The following is a 21,437-nucleotide window of genomic DNA, read 5'->3' as shown; positions in this document are numbered from 1 at the left end:
ATATGTCGGAGATAAGCTACCAAAGTTTTTTCAATTTGATACTATAAAAATTCACTGTGATTAAGCAGAAAGTATGATTTTAAGACAATGACATAACACACAATAAAACAGATTTAATAGCAATATTTAGAACAAATGCAGAGTTTTAGAGAACCAATTATATATGCCTCTAAAAAGATATTTTTCCCAATAGACCGTAATAAATTTAACAGTATCAAAATTTCAATTCGAGATGAGAATTGTAATTTGATTTGGTGGAGCTCGTATCAATGTTTTTCTTGCTGTTAAATAATACGAAATTTTATATGGGTATCTTTGGTAATACTAAAAGTAAGACTTTAGATATTAACATTAGTGAAGAGCAAATAGAACTATTAAAGAATTTAAGTAAGAAAGCAGGGCTTAGAAATCTTAGTAATCTCTTTAAAGTTTTTACATCAAATAATACGACATGGGTTAATTTTAAAAACAAAACACTTGTTAATGTAGCTAATGCGATTGATCAACAAGATGTAGTAACTTTAGAACAACTTGAATCAATAAACAGTCAATTAGAAAGTAATAGAAAGAAGTTTAAAGACATATACTTAAAGAAAGATGAATTAGATATAAGTTCAGAGTTAGCAACTAAATTTACTATGAGGTTAGGTGATAGCTATATACTCGTCGGAAATAGACGAATAGGTCTTTTACGTGATGCATTTTCAGATTATTGTGCTGTAACATTAGGTCAGCTTAAGTCAGAGTAAGATTTGTTATAAAAGAAGATTTCTAAACATCAAGCACATATATTATGTCGATTGAGAACTAAAAATGTTAAAGGTCTGATCTTTAGAATATTTAATCTACCTAATTGTTATAAGTTTCTTTATAATGGGAGAATAATGCATATGGAATTAAGTTTGAATAAATACTATCTATATATATTTTAGAACGATACTCTAGTTAAAACTTTTCCTTTAGACATTAAAAAGGGTGATGTAATTACGTTTGAAGCGGATAGCTTTCGAAGGACAGTTGCTATTTGTTATTATGTACATAGAAAGGGAACTTAAATGTTTTTATATATAATAAATATGATGTATTAAGTGTAACAAATCAACAGGTACAAGGAAGGCACCATGAGAATAGAGCGGACAAAGAATGGAAGATACATTAAGAAGGCGTTTGTACTGTATGTGGTGTTACTAAATCTCAATTCGTTTAAAAGAAAGATTGATTAGAATTAAAGAAGACATTATAGAAGAAATTCACAAACCTGCAAAAAACTATCCTAGACTAGGTGTTATTAAGAAAAGTATAGATGATCTTTGGCAAGCTGATCTTCTAGAAATGGAGAGTGGAGTATTAAAAGGTGTTTCCAAATTAAACAAAGGCTATAAGTATTTGTTAACGATTATTGATGTGTTCTCGAAATATGCGTTTGCTGTTCCTATTAAAGATAAGAGCGGTAAAAATGTTACAGAAGAGTTTGAATCAGCATTAAAAACTAGAAAACCTAGTAACTTAAAAACTGATCAAAGTAAGGAATTTTATAACAAAGACTTTAGAGAGTTGATGAAGGAATATAATATCAATCATTACTCAACTTATAGTGGTAAGAACGCTTCTATTGTAGAACGCTTCAACAGAACTCTTAAACAAAACACGTGGAAGAAGTTTACCACGCAGGGAAATTATAAATGGATAGAGATATTAGTTAGCGAGTATAATAACAAGGTACATAAAACAATTGGTATAAAGCCTGTAGAAGTTAATAAAAAGCATGAGCAAATAATATTAAAGAAATTGTATGAAAAAGAATATAAGCGTGTTAAACCTAAATATAAAATTAATGATTACGTTAGTATAAGTAAATCTAAAGGGTTGTTTTGAGAAAGGATATACATCTAACTTGTTGGAAAAGTATTGCGTAAGAAAGGTAATAAAGTATATGTCAAATGGTTGCGGTTTGATGATATAGTTGGATATATATAGTTCCCATAATAGTTGGATAGATATAGATAATGCTGTAGTTTAAGTTTAGTATGTTCTGTCTTTTTATGACTATTACTCATATAAGGTTTCTAGCATCGCCCAAGGCTCTAATGGCTGCCTAATAGTGAAGCTAAGGTGATCAGGATATTTTAATGCTACTAAGTTGTGTCAAGATCGTGGTAAGAGAACAAACAATCACAGAAGTTAATAGAATACTATGGTAAAATATCCAATGACCGGAATTCCGCTCACTTCAAAAAATCAACATATTTAGTAAAAGTAGCTAATTCCAGATATGAAATAAACAATTTGATATCTGGAACTGACGCGTAGAAAAAGATATTTCCCTCTATCGCTTTATGGATATCTAAAGACTTCTATGATAGGTGTTACGATGTTACCAATTGATAACGAAAGCGAAAGAGGTTTCAAATCGTCACTTGCATAAAAATAAAATAAAACAATTTTCTTCATGAAAAATATGAGTACTATGAATAACTCTCACAGTTTAAATTATATATGTTACGAACAGATTAAAGATAATTATTGGTATGGTTTGTTTGGTGATTTCAAGTTGATCATAGATAAGAGTACTGGATACTTCAACGCTACTAAGTTGTGTCAGAGTGCTGGTAAAGAGTTTGATAACTGGTTGAAAAATAAAGAATCAAACGAGCTTATAGAATATTATAATAGAAAAAGCGATTCCTCTGATGATAGGGACCTCTCTATATACATAGTAAAAGAAGAAGACATAACAAACACTAAAATATCATTAACATATGTAAGAAAGGAATTATTATTAAGTATCTTTTTGGATTTCAATTGATTTTTACGATAAGTGTTATAAAATTATTGAAGATTATTTCACTCAAGACTTTAAGCAATGTCAAGAGAACATCGAAAAATTAGAATGAAGAGTAGAAGAAATCGAACAATCAGTGGAAAACGTAAGGATTCAAAACAGTGCTTTAAAAGAAGTAGCTGCACCATATACTAATGACAGTTTAAAAGGTAATTCTTTAATCATATACAAGAAGAACAAACTAAATGATCCTTTCCCTTATTATGCTATCAGATGTCAGAAGAAGAGTTTATACAAACCTCTTAATGAAGCGTACGAGAAATATCCAAACCTAGAGATTATTTACGAAAAGTTTAGAGATCCTAACAGTGTTAAGCTGTTTAACCTAATGCAACAAGAACTAGATATTCGGAAAGGTAAAGGTAATGACTTTTGGACACCGCTATGAGAAGAAGACCTAGTTAAAGTGCTATACAAATATAACTTTTACTTGCTATACCGCTATTGCTTTTACTATTAAAATAACTACTTCCCAACTAAGGTACTCTTTATTTACGGACACGGGTACATGCACACAAACTTCAAAAGTACTTTACTAATTTTTATCCCCATGCTACTAAATAATATTCTTCACAGTACTCCTAACTAGCCCACTTGTATACTCCAACTTCATTCTTGCTCCCACGAACACTTTGACTCATGCCAAAGCCGGCCATCCTCATGCTACTCACAGACTATTGACAGTAGTGTCACACCCCACCATACAACCCAGAAAGCAATGGAATCGCTGAAAAAGCCGTGCAGACAGTAAAGCAGCTTTTAAGAAAACAGTTTATAGACAATAAATATGCATGGAACCGTAGATTAGGAGAGCATAAGCTGAAAGAAATATTATACATGCTTCGATTCACACCCAGTAAGGCAACAGGGAAACCACCAGCGGAATTGATGTTAAATTTCCAACCACGCACAATGTTTAATATTGTACAGAAGGGAGTGTTTGAACGCGGCAAGAAAGACAGGAAAGAAGTGGAGCAACAAGAAAAGAATGAAGTGGTCTGGGTGAAGAACTATAGCGATCGTTTCCCTAAGTTTATCAAAGCCGAACTGGTCAGGCAGATAAGCCCAGTCGTGTTTTTGGTAAGAATACAAGGAAAAATACGGAAGTGCCATCGACATCAAATAATTTTTCCGCAAGCAAAGGGAGACCAAGAAGATAACATGCCAAGAAAATGTCAGGAGGATACATGGTTTCTTTGCCGGAAAAACCCGCTCACAAACGCAGCAGTGGAAGATATACAACACGTACAACTGCCTAGAAGTCCAAACATAAATTCAGAAAGTGACAGAACATCAGTCAGAGAGCAAGATCAGCACCTACCAAGACAACACCCAGAAGATGGCAGAACACCAGTACGAGACCCAGATAGGCAGTTACCAACAAGATATCCAGGAGATGGCAGAACATCAGCAGAGCAGCAAGATTGGCAGCTACCAAGAAGATCCGGAAGGATCAGGAGACCACCTAATAGATTGTCATTGTAAAAAAAAAAAAAAAAAAAAAAAAAAAAAAAAAAAAAAAAAAAAGAACGGGGGAAGAGTGTAATAGTGAATAATCTGTGAAGAATGTAGAAGAGTGTAATAGTGAATAGTCTGCGAAGAATGTAGAAGAGTGTAATAGTGAATAATCTGTGAAGAATGTGGAAGAGTTAAATAGTGAGTAATCTGTGGAGAATGTGGTATAGCAAATAGTCTGTGAAGAGAGTGTGACACTACTGTCAATAGTCTGTGAGTAGCATGAGGATGGCCGGTTTTGGCATGAGTCAAAGAGTTCGTGGGAGCAAGAATGAAGTTGGAGTATGCAAGTGGGCTAGTTAGAAGTACTGTGAAGAATATTATTTAGTAGCATGGGGATAAAAATTAGTAAAGTACTTTTGAAGTTTGTGTGCATGTACCCGTGTCCGTAAATAAAGAGTACCTTAGTTGGGAAGTAGTTATTTTAATAGTAAAAGCAATAGCGGTATAGCAAGTAAAAGTTATAGTTGTATAGCATAAAGAAATTGATTATTTGTATGATTGGTTATTATGTGTTTAGTTGAAAAATAAAAATGAAATCTTTTATGAATTATCTCATAAAATAAATATCACATTATATTTCTCAAAGTTGTTTATCTAAATGAATATAGTGTTTTATCTAGAGTCATGGTAAAAGATTCTGCTGCTTATGATCTCTATTCTTCAGGAACTGTAAGAATAAAATCTGGACATACTCACCTACTTAAAACTTGGGCATACCAAAAGGATACTTTGGTAAAATATTTTCTAGATGAAGTTTAAGTTTAAAAGAAGATATAGATGTATGTGCAGGTGTTATAGATAGTGGATATCACGGAGAAGTTATGGTAATAATTAAGAAAAAAACGTCGACAATACCTATACCCATTTGTGAACAATTTCGAGTTAACGCAATGCTTAAATATTTTAACTTCCTTCCTTATGGTGAAACTATTCTTCAAAGATTTCAGACAATTGTACAGTTAGTTTTAATAAAACATGAATCATTACCAATTGAAGTAGTTACAGAATTTGATAACGAAAGCGAAAGAGGTTCTAGAGGTTTCGAATCATCAGGTACATCGTGAACCAAGAAATAAAGTAGAGCAGATCTGCTCCTCTAATCGAAATAGTGCCTATATATAAATAGAAGCTCGTTAGGTATCTTGTCTTTACATTCTAAACAAAAGCTTTTGATAAACGTTGTCTCGTTGAAATCCCTATCCAACATACTCTATCAGCAAACTCTGTAACAAAATCTTCTGATAAACATGAACATGAGCTAACTCCAAATCAATCTTATCAGCAAACTTTCCTATAAAACCTTCAGTTAATTTTCTGGTTAATATAATCTCCCAATCTACCTTATCAACAAACACTCTTATAAAATCTTCTGATAAGACATTGCATGTTATAGTCACCCAGTTAACTCTATCTGCAAACTCTCTTATGAAATCTTCAGATAAGTCATTATATATTAAGTATTCCCATGGATCTTATCCTTACATTTACGTATGAAATCTTCTGTAACATTTTCACTAAAACGCATATAAGACCATTGCTTATCTGTTAGTGTATTTAATGTTTCAAATGAAAAGTTCATAATATACTTCTTAACAATATTGTGTATAAGGTGTTCGTTATCTTCCTTAACAACCTTTTTAAATAAATGATCTAACATACCAATAGCAACTTAAAAATTAATCAAATCAGGATTAACTCTTTCATCATCATCTAAATTCTCATATTCATCTGAGTTAGAACAAATATCATCTGTATCATACTCCACATTCATTAAAGATCATCATCTAAGTAATAACACACACGATTGAATACAGGTGGAAGAGAAAATACTTCTTTAGCAAGTGACATATTCGATTACGATTTCCTGTATATAAATATGAGTAAGTTCATTTCATAGAGCTCTATAAAAAATAAAATATTTTTTAAAAGTATACAAGGTTTTTCGAAAACTAGGAAAACTACATCACAATTGAAAAGTTTAACAAAAGATGACCTGATATAAAAAATAATATGCTTAGAATATAAATAACTACAACTCAGTAAAGAAAACAAAAGTTACAAATCTATGGTAAATAAGCTGTTTGAAAAAGTTCCATTGCGTGAGTTGATTAAATGTACGGAGACTAAGATTTGAGACAAGATATCACTAGACTTTTACATGTTAAGAAGGTGAATTGAGATAATGTAAGCAAATACCAAAGTTATCAGAAGACTTTATAATAGAATTCAAAGATAAGGTGAATTGGAAGGAAATCTCATGTAATCAAAAATTATCAGACGACTTCATGAGAGAATTTGAAAATAGAATTGATTGGATGGAAGTTTCATCTAGACAAAAATTATCAGAAGACTTTATAAGAGAATTTAAGGACAACGTATATTGGTATTACATTGCAAGTGAACAAAAATTATCAGAAGACTTTATAAGAGAATTTAAGGACAACGTATATTGGTATTACATTGCAAGTGAACAAAAATTATCAGAAGACTTTATAAGAGAATTTAAGGACAACGTATATTGATATTACATTGCAAGTGAACAAAAATTATCAGAAGACTTTATAAGAGAATTTAAGGACAACGTATATTGGTATTACATTGCAAGTGAACAAAAATTATCGGAAGACTTTATAAGAGAATTTAAGGACAACGTATATTGGTATTACATTGCAAATGAACAAAAATTATCAGAAGACTTTATAAGAGAATTTGAATATAAGTTCAATGATGATCTTTGGGCACAATTGATGTTTTTTTTAGAAATTGTCAGAAGGTTTCAGCAGAGAATTTTGTGATAAATTTAAAGGCAGTTATTGTTGGAACATCTTGGCAGCTAAACGTAAGTTGAGTGAACAGTTCATTAGAGATTTTAAAGACAACTTTTTTTGGTTTATCATATCACGTGATCAAGTGTTATTTGAAGATTTCATTCTAGAATTTTGGGATCAAGTCTTTTGGTGTGAGATTGTAAGATATCAAAAACTCTCTTCTGATTTTAAGTTTAAACTTATCAATGGAGTTTACGATGAGATAGAGCTAGCTGATGACATCAATTGTTCTATTTGTTTTCGGAATAATACTTACAAAGTTAAAATTATATGCAATCATATCTTTTGCAAGAGATGTTTGAAAAAGTGGTTGTGATTAAATCTTAACTGTCCACTATGTAGAAGAAGTCTTACAATTTATCACGAAATCATCGAACATAGTGATATACTCTGTGATGATACAGAGTTTTATGATACAGTTAAAGCTTTTATGGCAATGTGTAACATTACAGAAATGGAAAGAGAAGATGAGACTGAAAGTGAAAATGAGTCAGTAGAGAATCAGAATATAAATACAAATAGACGAAGAAGAAAGAAACGAAGACAGACGAAGAACTAGAAGAAAATGAAAAAATGAAATTGTAAAAAAAAAATCTTAATAAGAGGTGTATCCAGCTAAAACATGTCAACCTATTACCTAACTGAAAAATCCAAACACAAATAGCTGCATCTCGTTAAACCTGCAGATCTAGATAAGTCTAAGTTCTATGAAAATACAGCTTGGAATCTTATCCAAATGAGGAATAGTTCAAAGGTATTAGTATATTTAGATAATACATTTAAAACTATATTACCAGATAGATACAATGAAGACACTGAGCGAGTACAGAATAATTTGAAGAAGATGAGAATATTTAAGCAGTTTGAAGGCTTAAAGAAATTTAGTAATTGATTTACAAAACATATACTCCTTTTTGAATCAAAACCTAAAAAATAGATTAAGTATTCTCAGAGCTAGTTCAACTGAATAACAGTATGTCGCTCATCAAACATTGTTAGACCTACTTCAACTGATTAACAGTGTGTCGGTCATCAACTGATTAACAGCATGAAACACTTTTATGATAATATCATCTAGGTAATGTGGGTTCCTGTCATCACAGCATGGCGCGTCCTCAGGTTGCGGATAGAGGGAAGGCTTCTAGATATAGGGGTTAGCTGCAAATATAGTGAATAAGCAGTCGCGGACAGACGACATAGCATATACTGAATAAGCAGTCGTGGACGGATGACAAGGGGGGATCCATAAGCCACCACAAAAATGAAATTTGATAAAAATTTACTGTTCTAAGAAATAAGATGAGTTATAATAGACGCACTGTCATTCAGTTGAACAGGCACGTAGCCAAGGGGTGGGTCCGGGGGGTCCGGACCCCCCCTTCGGATCCAGAAATGAAACATATTAAGGAAGGATGAAACAAAAAAAAAACGAGAAAAAGATGAATCAGAGTCAAAAATATAAAGCTACAGCAAGTGTTTGGTTACTCTTTCTTATGATGAGCTTTGTGTGGAGGAAACCGGGGGGTGGAGGAGTTGAAAATTGGTATTATTGTAATGAAGCATTCCGAATTCCATCTATCTGCATAGATAACATAGACTCTCAGGTAGAACTTAAGAAATGCCCAGAATCATCAATAACATGAGCCATTTTGAATTTCGCGGCACCTCTAATCCATTTTATAGGATGTCTTTACTCCCGAAAGAGTATCTCGTTGCTATCCTTGATGGCATTAAACGAAGATAAGAAAAAGAAGAAGAAAGAAGACAATTAGAACCGAGTTGGAATGACCTCGGAAGCCTATATCTTTTTCAATACTTTTTTATTTTCTTTTACTCAAGAATTGTCCTAAAAGACCAATATGGGTATGTTGTCAGTAAAATAGTTTAGATTGCTCGATCCCCTGGTGTGTAACCATAGTATTTAATGTCATCCCCCCCTTCCGATTACGAAATCCTGGCTAAACGAACGAAAATATGTTGCCACTAAAATAATTTAGAATGATCGAGCCCCTGGTGTGATAACCACAGTATTTCGTCACGGACCCCCCCCCCCCTATTTCGAAATCCTGGCTACGTGCCTGAGTTGAAGCAGCTCTGCAGAGAAAAGGGTATCAGAAGTTACTCTCAACTGCGGAAAACCGAACTTATTTACTTACTAGAGAAAGATGATCTTAAAACATTCAAAGAAAACCTAAAAAGACAGAAGGTATTCCCATATGAGAAAGACATCTTTAGAGAACTGAAACCTAAAAGACTAGATAGAAAGAAAGCTTTAACACTATTCCCATTTGAAGAAGTAATTGAAAAACCGAGTGAAACCCGAATCACTACCAATTGATGTAAAGCTCCAAGACTTAGAATTTAAATCAAGATTAGAGACATGGAGATTCAAAAGAGTTTATAAAGAACATGATCCTCTAGAACAATATATCACTTCAACATCTAAGGCTTTAATAAATAGACTAAACATCAGCTTACAAAAACATAGCTCGTTAAAGGCAAATCTCTTGATAGAGTGTCAATATAAGAAAGGTAAAGAAATTCAAAACTTTTACTTCAACACTAATAACAAAGAGATATTCCATTCAACCAATCTAAAAGAGTTCATAACTGATGCTAAGAAATATTAAGAACAAGAATGTATGAGTTCCAAGTCAGAGGTTCTGGGTGGGCTCTTATGAATATAAACTAAATAGAAGTCGCTCTTAATAAATATGCACCGTATAGAGGATCATCATACATAGAACTACCAAATGAATTAAAAGGAAACAGGCTGTTATTAATGTACGAAATTAAAAGGAAACAGGCTGTTATTAATGTAAAGAACAAAGAGGAAAAATATTTCTTATATTCAATTGCCTCTGCATTGCGTCCTGTTGAAAAGAATCCACAACGACCATCAAAGTACAAGACTGTTGTTAAAGACTTGGAAGGAAAATTAAAAGGTATTGATTATCCTAAGTGACATCCCTAAAATTGAAAGACGACTCAATATGTCGTTTAACGTTTATACATACAACGAAAAATATATGATGTACGTTTTATGTCATACTCAAAACAAAAAAGACATCCATGTGAATCTATCATATGTAAAAGAAAAAACTAAAATATACTATTGTTGGATTAAAGACTTAAGTAGATTAGTTAGTAGTCAAATAACTAAATGGGGAGCTCGAAGTTACTTATGTGATAGATGCTTGTTATACTTTTACTCACAAGATGCATTAGATAAACATGAGAGACATTGTTCTACTCACGATGTTGTACTTATGTTGAATTTCAGAACTACTAATATACGATGAAGATGCCATTTGTGATTACGCTGATTTCGAATGTTTACTGTATATTCCATAACCCAACCGAACAGAAGTAGAAATCACTATAAAGAAATTAAAGAAACACAAATCTTCAGGTGTAGACGAAATTCCGGCTTAGTTAATTTTAGATGGAGGCGAAAAATTGTGAAACAAGATACACAAACTCATCCTTCTTATATGAAACAAGGAAAAATTGCCCAAAAGTGGAAAGAATCAATCATTGTTCCAATTCACAAGAAAGGCGACAAAAGTGACTAATGATTATCGAGGCATTTCTCTTCTGTCAACATCCTATAAAATCCTTTCAAACATTCTATTAGCAAGATTGGTCCCATGCGCAGATGAAATTATTGGGGATTATCAGTGCGGATTTAGACGAAATAAATCAACTATCCACCAAATATTTACCATTCGTCAAATACTTGAAAAGAAAAAAGTGGGAATACAACACACCGGTACATAAACTATTTATTGATTTTAGAAAGGCTTACGACTGGGTTAGGAGAGAAACATTGCACAACATTCTTACAGGATTTGGAATACCAAAAAAGCTAATTAGATTAATTCACGTCGAGAATGAGGAGATGCGTTGTCGCCATTAATATTCAACTTTGTCCTGGAATATCTATAAGAAAAATCAAAGATAGCAACTAGGGCCTAGAATTGAACGGTGTTCACCAGGTTATGGCATATGCTGATAATGTAAATTTAATAGGGGATGATAGGGAAACAATACAAAGAAAATAAGAAGTCTTATTAAACGCTTGCCGGGACATGGGTTTAGAAGTAAATGCAGAGAAAACTAAATACATGGAAGTTCGTCCGGATCACATTATAGATGCGTTAAAATATCAAATGTAGGGAAATCGGATATTGGCTCTTGGGCGGAAATGGCACTCACTCTTATATCTGACAAACCACTCTCTATAGGCTGACTAAAACAGTTCTGAAACCGAGTGGTGAACTCTGGAAACAACATGATAGTAAACGATAGTGACAGCATTTTAAGTTAAGAAGAGGCAGCAGGAGACAGTTTTATCAAGATTTTCTTATAAGAATTGTTACTTCTTGCGCGAGGTAAGTTGCAGCGGTACTTTCGTTGAACAGTTTTTAAATTTTGATGAACAAATTTGTAGGATTCTTCCTGTTTTTTCGTGTAGCAACAATGAAATTCTGTTACAATCGGAAAGTAGTACAGCATTTTAAGTCCAAAATGTCGGAGGTGGATAATCGCGCTCACGTTAAGTTGTTCTGTATCTGGTTGGAAAGTTTTGCTGCCATCACAAGTGCCTCGGTGGAAAATCCTATTTTGTTGATAATCGATAACCACTCTAACGATACAAGCCTACAGTCGTATCTCTTCTGTAAAGAAAAGGAAATTCATATCATATCGTTACTCCCACACAAGCTTCAGCCTTGGATGTCACGTTCTTCTCTCCATTGAAAGCAGTTTTTAATAAAGAGTGCGAAACTTTTATGAAAAAATCACATCGTATGGCCTTCCTGAACTGTTCAACAAACCATACAGACGAGAAGCGACTACAGAAAAAGCTAAAATGGATTTTCATACAACAAGAATCTGGTCACTAAATCCACACAATTTCTTCGATGAAGATTTTTTAGCTTCAGACAAGTTTCAGCCTCGAAACCCTGGGTGCAAGATCAGGGAAACTTTGTACTAGATGAAGGCAGTAAGAAAAGGTCTACACATGAACACCAAACAAGGACTACCGAGACCTCACCGAGAGTAAGCACAGAAGAAGAATCCTTCAATCAACAATTACAATCTTCACTTCTCACAGAAATTCCTCCCATACAAGGCCCTTCCCAGCAAAAAATGAAAACTCGAAGGCAAAAATCAAAGATTTTAACAGCTACGTCAAAGAAGAAGTTTGAAGAATCCGCCGAAAGAACAAACGTAACATTTTTCTGAGTTCAGCTAACACGGGCTTGAAGAAACCTAAAGTAGCAAGGAAGATTAGTACCAATTTTGATAGCAGCTCCGAAGATGCAGAAGAAATGGATGTGTTAGATAATACAGACGATTCCTTACATTTAGATATGAGATCTTCAAAGGAAATTTTGCAAAACGAAATTTGCTTGGTCTGTGAAAAATCTGTACCAGATGATAAATTATGGTTTTGGTGCACACACTGGTTTCAGCCAGTCCATACCTTATGTAGTGATGGAGATTTCGCAGAAACGTATATTTGCGATTACTGCAAAAAAATAAATAGTGTTCTTGTTCCTTTATACTGGTCTATGGGTAAGCAGTGAAAATATTTTTTCGTCTGTAGGCTAAAGTTAATATAATTCACTATTATTATCCTATCCCTTCGGGTAATACCGCTCAAAATATTGTTTTCATTTTTCTAATATTTGGCTAACTTCCTGTGGTTCTTGTATTTTGAAACTTTGTTATTTTCTCATTTCATGTGTCATATTTTATTTTATAAAAAAGTCAGGTACTAAATAAACGTAGTTTATTCATAAGACGGAATGCTCCTTAAGTGAACGTCATTACCCAACTTGACCCTAATACTTTTGATAAAGTAGATACTTTCAAATGTCTAGAATCAATATCAACAGACGAAAATCATATTCACGAATAAATTAAATGTCGACTAAAAGCAAGGAATTTATGTTACTATTCAATTCAAAATCTCATATCGTCACGAATTCTGTCGAGAAATTTGAAGCTCAAAATATATAAAACGATAATCATGCCTGTTGTTCTGTATGGTTGCGAAACATGGTCGCTTACTCTAAGGGAAGAACATTGAATGAAAGTATTTGAGAACAAGACCCTGAGACGAATATTCGGACCCAAAAGGAACGGGAATGGGGAATGCCGGAAACTTCATAACGAGGAACTATATAATTTATACGGTTTACCAAACATTGTTAGGGTCAAGTCTAGGAGGCTTAGGTGGACAGGTCATGTAGCTAGGATGGAAGAAAGTAGAAACGCTTTCAAAGTCTTGACTGGAAAATCAATCGGAAAACGACCATTAGGAAGACCTAGACGCAGATGGGAGGACAATATGCAGAAGATCATCTCGCAGAAATAGGAATACGAAGTAGGAACTGGATCCAATCGGCTAAGGTTAGACATCAGTGGAGAGCTTTTGTGAAATTGAACTTCCGGATTCCAAAGCCCATAGAGTTAATTAGTACCAATCAATATCGACTTTAGCTGCTATCTGGAAAGAATCGAAAAAACTATTTGATAGGGGAGCAGGAAAATTCGGTGTAGGAAAACTTGATGTAAGAAAATTCGGTGCACGGAAAATTCAGTGTGGTGAATGCTAGGTGTAAAGAAACATTCGTTGTAGTAGATTGTAATATCTATTAGAAACTCAAGTTTGAGGATAAAGGAGCGTATTAGTTTTAAGTTCTGTGTAGTACGTACTTTTACTGTCTACTATAAGGAATTCAAAAAATGTGATCGTTAAACAATTTGAATTCAAGATTTTGACGAATTTTAACATTTCATGACCCATACATGACGAGAAATTTATTTATCGATGATCGTCCGTGTGATTTAGCAAAGCGACCGTCGCTACCAATCAACATTTAGTTTAAAACTTAAGTTTCTTTGCAGTTTTAGAGGGTGTCTCCTAGAGTTGTCTACTTCCAAAAATAAATGTAAGTTACTGGAAGAATAAAGCTGAAGATTGCAGATTTTTCGAAAATGTTCTAACAATTTTATGTCTAATTTACAAATAAATATTTAAATCTATATTCTTCGAAAACGACATTATTTATCATATGTTACTCATATATGTAAAAATAAATGCCTCAACTAAAGTATCTACGTCTGATTGAAGGAGAAGTGAATAAGGAGCCAATAGGGTTGCAGTACTTGTTTACCTTAAGGCAAACTGAAATGTCTGATTGGAGGAGAAGCCATCCTGCTTTATGTTGCCCAGCCCGCTAAGACTTGATCAATATATTTTTGCATTTTACATATATATATATATATATATATATATGTTTTATGATGTACTATATGGAAGGTGTTTTCAGTTGTTTCTATAACTATTCTCTGAACTTATAGTTGCAATTGTTTTGTTTCTGACAAAAAGTGTCAGATTCATTGTGTGATGAAAACTACAGTAATTGTAGTAATAAACACAAAAGACACTTAAGAGATATCGGACTCAAAGCAGAAAAATAAATTTGCTTTTCTTGAAATAGGTAATAAAATTTTTTTTGTGTTTTCGTTTACACAATATGAAGTTTCGTAAGTTATCGTAAGTGGTAATATGCAATATCTATTACATCGGATCCACCTTATACCTAACTTTCCGAAACCGAGTTTTCCGTACACCGCGATTTCTTACACCGAATCTTCCTACACCGAAATTTTCTACACCGAATATTCCTAGACCCACTTGATATATTGGTCAATCTAATCTATGATTCTTTATTTGCAACGTTGCCACATAATGCAATGTGTGTCTCCAGACGAGAACTCGAAAGGTATACAAATATATATAGTTTTTTGCTTTATTTTGACTTTTAGAATAATGCTCTGGATCCGTGAGCGCCATTTTTAGAACACCCGATATATATTGACACAACATTTCGTAACAATTTCCGTGACGATCCATGCCGCCACACTATGATGCAGTTCCAAAATTAAAGGATGAATCGTAAGATCCCTTCCAAATTACTACTTAAAAAAAAATAAGAGAATGAGATGGATCACCCAAATTTACAAAAGTATGTACCTCTAGTTCTACCGTTCAAATATACCCAGGGACCTAACATTCAAGCTGTAAGTATACTATAAGATATGACTCAATTCCCAAATCAATGTGTGAATTATAACACTCACCTTCAAAATATCATTTTCGACAATTTTATACCCGTTGAAGAGTATGAGACGGACTAACCAAATTTAGAAAAGTATGTACCCTAGTCGTGCACAATGTCTACCATTTTTTTTTATTTTTGGTAATTTCCAAATTTAAGGGTGTATTAAAACATCCCTACCGAAATTTGAGAGGGATACACTTCAGTACCCATTTTCTATTCAAGGAATGGGGAAGAGATTAGGACCATATATGATAATAATACTTCATCTTAGAAGGTAGATTTTGATAATTTTATATCCAATCAAGAAAATGAGTTGGACCTCAATTATAGAAGCATGTGCCCCACTCGTACATAACGTCTATGAATTTTTATTGTAAGCAATTGCAAAATTAAAGTGCGAGTCAATACAGTTCTATGGAAATTTTAGAGGATGCAATATAATACCCATATACTATTAAAGAAAATGAACCAAAGTACCTATGTATAGAACCATATATCACTACAACTATCTTCGAAGATAAATTCAGATAAAAAATCCAAATTCACGTTTTGGCAATTTTTTGGCCATTCCAGAAAACGACCTCCAAAATTTTTAAGGCATCATACCCTGGTCTTATTCATCTCTACTAAATTTTTGTTTTTGGCAATTCTAAAATTTAAGTGTGTGGCCCAATACTGCCCTTCCGAAAATTTAGGAGGTGAGCCAGTGTACCCCTTCCAAAATTAAGGTGGTGGGCTAATACTCCTGATCTCTGATCCCTGTCTTCAGAGAGCATGGCCCCTGGCGAGAGACTAAATGATACGAAGTATCCGCCTTACTACTGGCACTAAAATAATTAATTGTTCTGCTACAAAGATGACGTATCTTTGCAATAGCTTCCCTCTTCGATGTCTTTGAAAGTGACTTCAATTTTAATGACACGAGAAAAGCTAATCGTCAAGCAGCATTTAATTTTGGTCGAGATAATTGAATTCAATATGTGAATCTAATGAATCGGGTAGGGCTAGTCGATTAGTTTTGGCAACGATCGTAGAAGGTCGATTATCCATACGGATAAATGGAATAAGTGAAAACAAGGATCTCAGAGAATTTAATACAATTACGGAAAGTGACTTATAAACGTATGTAAGATACCAGTACCTTCAGTTGGTGGAGATTCTGCTGAGAATTACTCTCCCGAGACTTTTGTCATTCAATCTACTGATATTTACGTTACACAAACAAATTGAAGAGAACTTACAACAGATGCTTCGCTCAAATCTTCCGATATGATGTGAAAGATATGAATTTGGCAACTGTGAAGTACACTTGTTCGTTCGGTAGAGACGTTTCTGGCAATTGGCCAGGGTAAAGTTGCATATCGTGACTTGCTTGCTGGCACGAGTTCTGTTGACCTATGCATACACAATTTTCTTTGAAACGTCCCTATCATGAGTAGCTTCTTTTTACCTCTAAGTATCGTCCAAAAGAAACTTTCAATAAACTGGAATTATGCGAAATAAATACTGATTAAAAGTATTTTTTGTTCACTAGCTTTCTTAATACATATAACGAGTTGGAAAAATATTCTGAATGTAATGCACTTTTGTATAAGGCATGTCAGCAAACCTATTATACTTGATTGTACTTGAGTTGGTAAATTATTTATAGTATATGCTACATGAATGATTTTAAGTAGCACACTATAGGCCTAATAATTGTAATAGTTCAGCTTAGAACTATTGTTTGTGTTCCTCTTAACCCCTTCCTTTTTTTAAAGCTACCCTAAACTTGCACTGGATTATTTAAAATATTTCAATTTTTATGTGCTGTATATTAAAGCTTTACGGATTACCTAAATAGATTGGATATAAATGAATATAAGTACAAATTGCTCTATAATAATTTGAAAATCAGTTTGGTTGTATATTTTTACCAGTTACTAAGGGACATAAAGTACCTATATAAGAAACACTGCTATTAACATACATAAACATTATAATTGCAAACACTATTCAAACGAACAAAAATGTGAAAAACTTCTCATAGTTATTTGTTTAGAAGAAAATTATTGACCTTAGGGAAACATTTGTACTAGGCCTTAACTAGATAACCCTTGAAGTGATAAACTTGCTATCACAATTTTGGACTATACATGTCAGCTACAGCCTAAACAACTCAAAAAATATATTTTACAATTCTTACAATTCTTATCGACTAACGCAATGACATACCAAAATGCATAATTTGATAGTAAATTCCTTACTTTTGCCTTCAGTCTATCTGCAGTTAGTTGGTTTATGGTATGTCAACGATAATTTTGAACACGCAAGTTTTCATTAGTTTGTACACTGTAATTATGTACTTTTAGTTACAGTAAATTTGTAACCATTAATAGTTATTCGATAAGAAAATAAGCTGGAGTTTTCGGATATTTTTAATTATTTAAAAAATTAATTATGACTAATTTTGCAATATTTGTTTTCAAGTTAATTCAAATAAAACCATATTTGTTAAAAAACTAGAGATTCTAATTTTTCGCCTTCAATTTGGATTTCATCTGCACAAATGATGCTATATGTTTCATGAATCCTGTAATAAATACACTATTAGTCATTAAAATTACAATGCTAAGGAGTAAACGAGCTAAGTTAGTCCTAACTCGTAAACGCAACTCTCAGACGGTGGTCATAAGTTTCCTTAAGAAAATTGCCCACAATGGACACAAAATTTTCCCTTTTCTTATCAAATTTTCCCTAGTTCGTTGAGTGTCCAATTCCTATGACAGAAGTTATGTGATAAGATTAATGTAGCTATAGTAAAGGAAGTGCCATTAATTTATTTTTTATTTTTTTTCTATTGTTTTTACTTTTCCTTCACTTTTTCCTACAAAAAAAATACAAAAAAAACAAATGCACTCAGCCAACAATGTGTGCAAACAGACAGACAGACAAACTCACACACACAAACTATTTCTATTGTATTGGTTTATTCCTGAAAAACAAAAATAATAAGTATTTCCATTGGTCAGTCAGTCAGCGCAAGAATTTCCCTGGGTTTTTAACGTTTTATCAAAAAATCTCCTTTTTCCCATTTTGCTAAATTTACCTATGATATTTCCCTAGATTAGGGAAACTACGAACACTGCTCTTAGGGGTCAACAATTGAGCGCAAGCACATAGAAGAACGACTGCTATAGTTGATGGCGAACCGGCCCCAGCACAAGTATGAGTGCAAGTTTGATTGAGTCTAGCCAGCGACAGTTCAATGAGATAAAGGGTTACGAGACTGAACAAGTGACACTGCCATCGAAGACAGCGTAGTGTGAGTCTAAGCTATATTTGGGCCTTATTGAAGTTTGAGAACTCGAGTCCTATTTTGAGAGTAGTGTGTTTCAGCCTTCGCGAGCCGAGAGTGTATTTGGTAAAATTATGAAATGATTATACTTGCCGATCAGTAGTTTTACCGGCGAAACGAAACAAAGCTCTTCAAATAGAAATACACTTCCCAACACAATTTTCATGACATATTTTCGAAACAAAATACGTTCAACTCTTGTCCGCATGTAACTTAACAGATCAGAGGAACGTTGAACAGCTCCTCGGCCTTGATACCCTAGCAGATAATACATAGATGAATGTTGCATAGAACAAGCGAGGTTTGCAAAGTTAATCTGCTGTAACCGGAGGAAGTCTCTAGTATGTCAGTTGTTTTAAGAACATGCATTAAATATGTTCAATACGTGAGACCCAACTGAATGAGCCAGCCAAGGAAACAGTGAATGAGTCCATATGCAGAAAATGTCAGCCTGTGCATATTACATGTAGTCCTGCATTATCTTGTTGGAAAAGATCTCAACCAAGAACTATGTGGGATACAGGTACCAATTTTGTTAATAATATAACGGTGACTGATCAACGTACCGTGCAGTTAATGCGTGCCAGACACCAGCAGGAACGGAATATAATGACATCTCGTGCCACAATGCTGATGCTGAACTAATGTAACGACCTACAATGTATGTCTGTCCGAGCACTACCGGATAGATACTGGTGCGACTATGATGTTGCTGCAGATAAAACCACGATTAATCGAAGATAAGGGAGTCATATCACTCAGTCCATCATGCGCGACGTTGTCGGTATCATTTATGCTGCAGACACTTGTGATGATCTATCAGAGCAATACACAACAATAGAAGCGCTAAACAAATGCTCCATACATTGTCAAACTATAAATGCACACATTTGTTGGTTGCTGTGCAATCCTTCTGAATTCCTGTATGTATTCGTAATGACTGTACAATCTGAATTAGCGTTGGCGGTTCTAGCCCGGGGCCGGGGGTCTATGCCCCCCAGTTTTTTGGATGACGAAAATAATTTAAGTTCTTATTTATATATTTTGGAAAGTTTATAAACTCATTATATATTTATCATATTCTGAGTTCTGGCTACCCCCGTTCAGTTTTTCCCTTCTAGATCTTCCACTGTGAATTAGCCATGCGCACAAGATGTCTGTTCACTGAATTGTGATGTGACGGAACAGTTCAGACTATTTAAGTCGATTTTGAGACCCTTTTTAAGCCAGTGATACCATAATTGCATAATGCGATTATATTTCATCCAACATACAGAAGCATAATCAGCAATCTGGATTTGTCAAAGTCCCCTCTGTGATTAAAGTCACAACCCTGTATGAATAATGCTACATTCACCAACAAGATATTTTTTAATCGTAGAACACGCCAATGTTGAAGAAACACCTTCAATTACAAAACTGAGGCTTTCTATTCTTCCTTGGGTTACTCTTACGAACGGAGTAGCATTCACAGATGTTGCTCTCCTTTAAGTATATCACTAAACCAGGGGCGTCATTTAGGGGGGGGGGGCAGGAGGGGGCAAGTGCCCCCCCCAAGGGTTTGAGGAATACATATATTTCAATCGATTGTCTACTAATATACTAGTACAATACGGAAAAGTCTTATGTAGGTGGTGCTCTTGCCCCCCTCAAGCGAAGTCTGAAATGACGCCCCTGCACTAAACTCTAGACATTTTTCAAATCGCGGATCAATGGAGTGGTTACCATCCTGCTATTACAATTTTAATTTTAATGTCTCGCAGTGTACTCTACAAAAAAGGCACGTGGCATGTGGAATTCAATGTTGTAGAAGTTATCTACCAGTTCCAATTGACCTTTTATTTTTTGATGTGTTAGTGTATTTCATTAATGACATTGCTCTTTCGGAGATATTTTCAAGATAATTGTGAACATAACTTTATATCAAATTATATACAAGGTGTTTGAAAAGTCTCTTTTTCATCTGATTTGTGACATATTCAAAGCTACAAACAGAAATGCTTTACGCGAAGATTTGCAACACTGGTTTGTTAATGCCTTGCATGGAGTTTCTTTCAGTAATTTAGTCGCCAGGTGACCTTGAAGTGGTTGTTACGTCAGATCTTGCATTATGTATTTCTTTCTTTGTTTTCGAAAGGATTTAATCGAACTTGCACTGCTGTATAGAGACTTTCCGAACACCCTGTATATAAAAATATGACTTATGATAGCAAATGGCTTGGTCATATGAAATATTCCCTTTATATATTTTATTTATTCTGCTAAACATGTTTATGTCCATATATAAATCATATGAAATGTTTCTATTTTCAGCGTGGGCACTCACTGAAGGCTTCAGACACCGTCAACGTGCTTTGGACAATTCTGTTATTTGGTCACGCAGAATGAAAACATTTTTGTAACTATTATATCTATGTATATTTTAAAAGTGATCATTATAATTGAATTTGTATCTGACTGTTTAAATAATAAAATGTAGTCTGCAGTTAAATAATGTACTTAATTAAACCCTTTTGTATCTGACGCCTTGTGGTTTGTATAACACATTAAATTTTGTAGTTCAATTCGTTTGCGATGATTTTCTATATATTACACTTAACCTTGAAACATTATAAGCTCAGTATGTTGATTCATAAGGATAAGGGAAATATGTAGTCTACAAAAGGCATGGTCAACGAAACATATGCCTGCTGAGGATGATTGTAGTCAGTAGTGTTATTCAGTCGCCTCACACTGATTTGCCCGAATCGGTTGTTAAAAAATTTAGGGTT

The 21,437-nt window shown here is 33.8% G+C and overlaps 1 protein-coding gene across 4 annotated transcripts in view; it reads left to right on the top strand.

Moving 5' to 3' along the window:
• The window catches only part of LOC145665386 (uncharacterized), a 261,178-nt gene extending 240,032 nt beyond the window's left edge, over positions 1-21,146 (top strand). For all 4 annotated transcript variants that reach the window (XM_081732694.1, XM_081732688.1, XM_081732696.1 and 1 more), the window contains exon 15: positions 20,980-21,146. In XM_081732694.1, the coding sequence (XP_081588820.1) occupies positions 20,980-21,068 (89 nt within the window). In that variant the 3' untranslated portion in view covers positions 21,069-21,146. The remainder of the gene's footprint in view (positions 1-20,979) is intronic.
• Positions 21,147-21,437: the final 291 nt, after the last annotated feature.

The sequence above is a fragment of the Thermobia domestica genome, chromosome 1 (genome assembly GCF_964235325.1).
Source record: "Thermobia domestica chromosome 1, izTheDome1.hap1.1, whole genome shotgun sequence".
Taxonomy (NCBI): domain Eukaryota; kingdom Metazoa; phylum Arthropoda; class Insecta; order Zygentoma; family Lepismatidae; genus Thermobia; species Thermobia domestica.
Note: the sequence above shows the minus strand (reverse complement) of the source record. Positions and strands in the feature narration are given on the sequence as shown.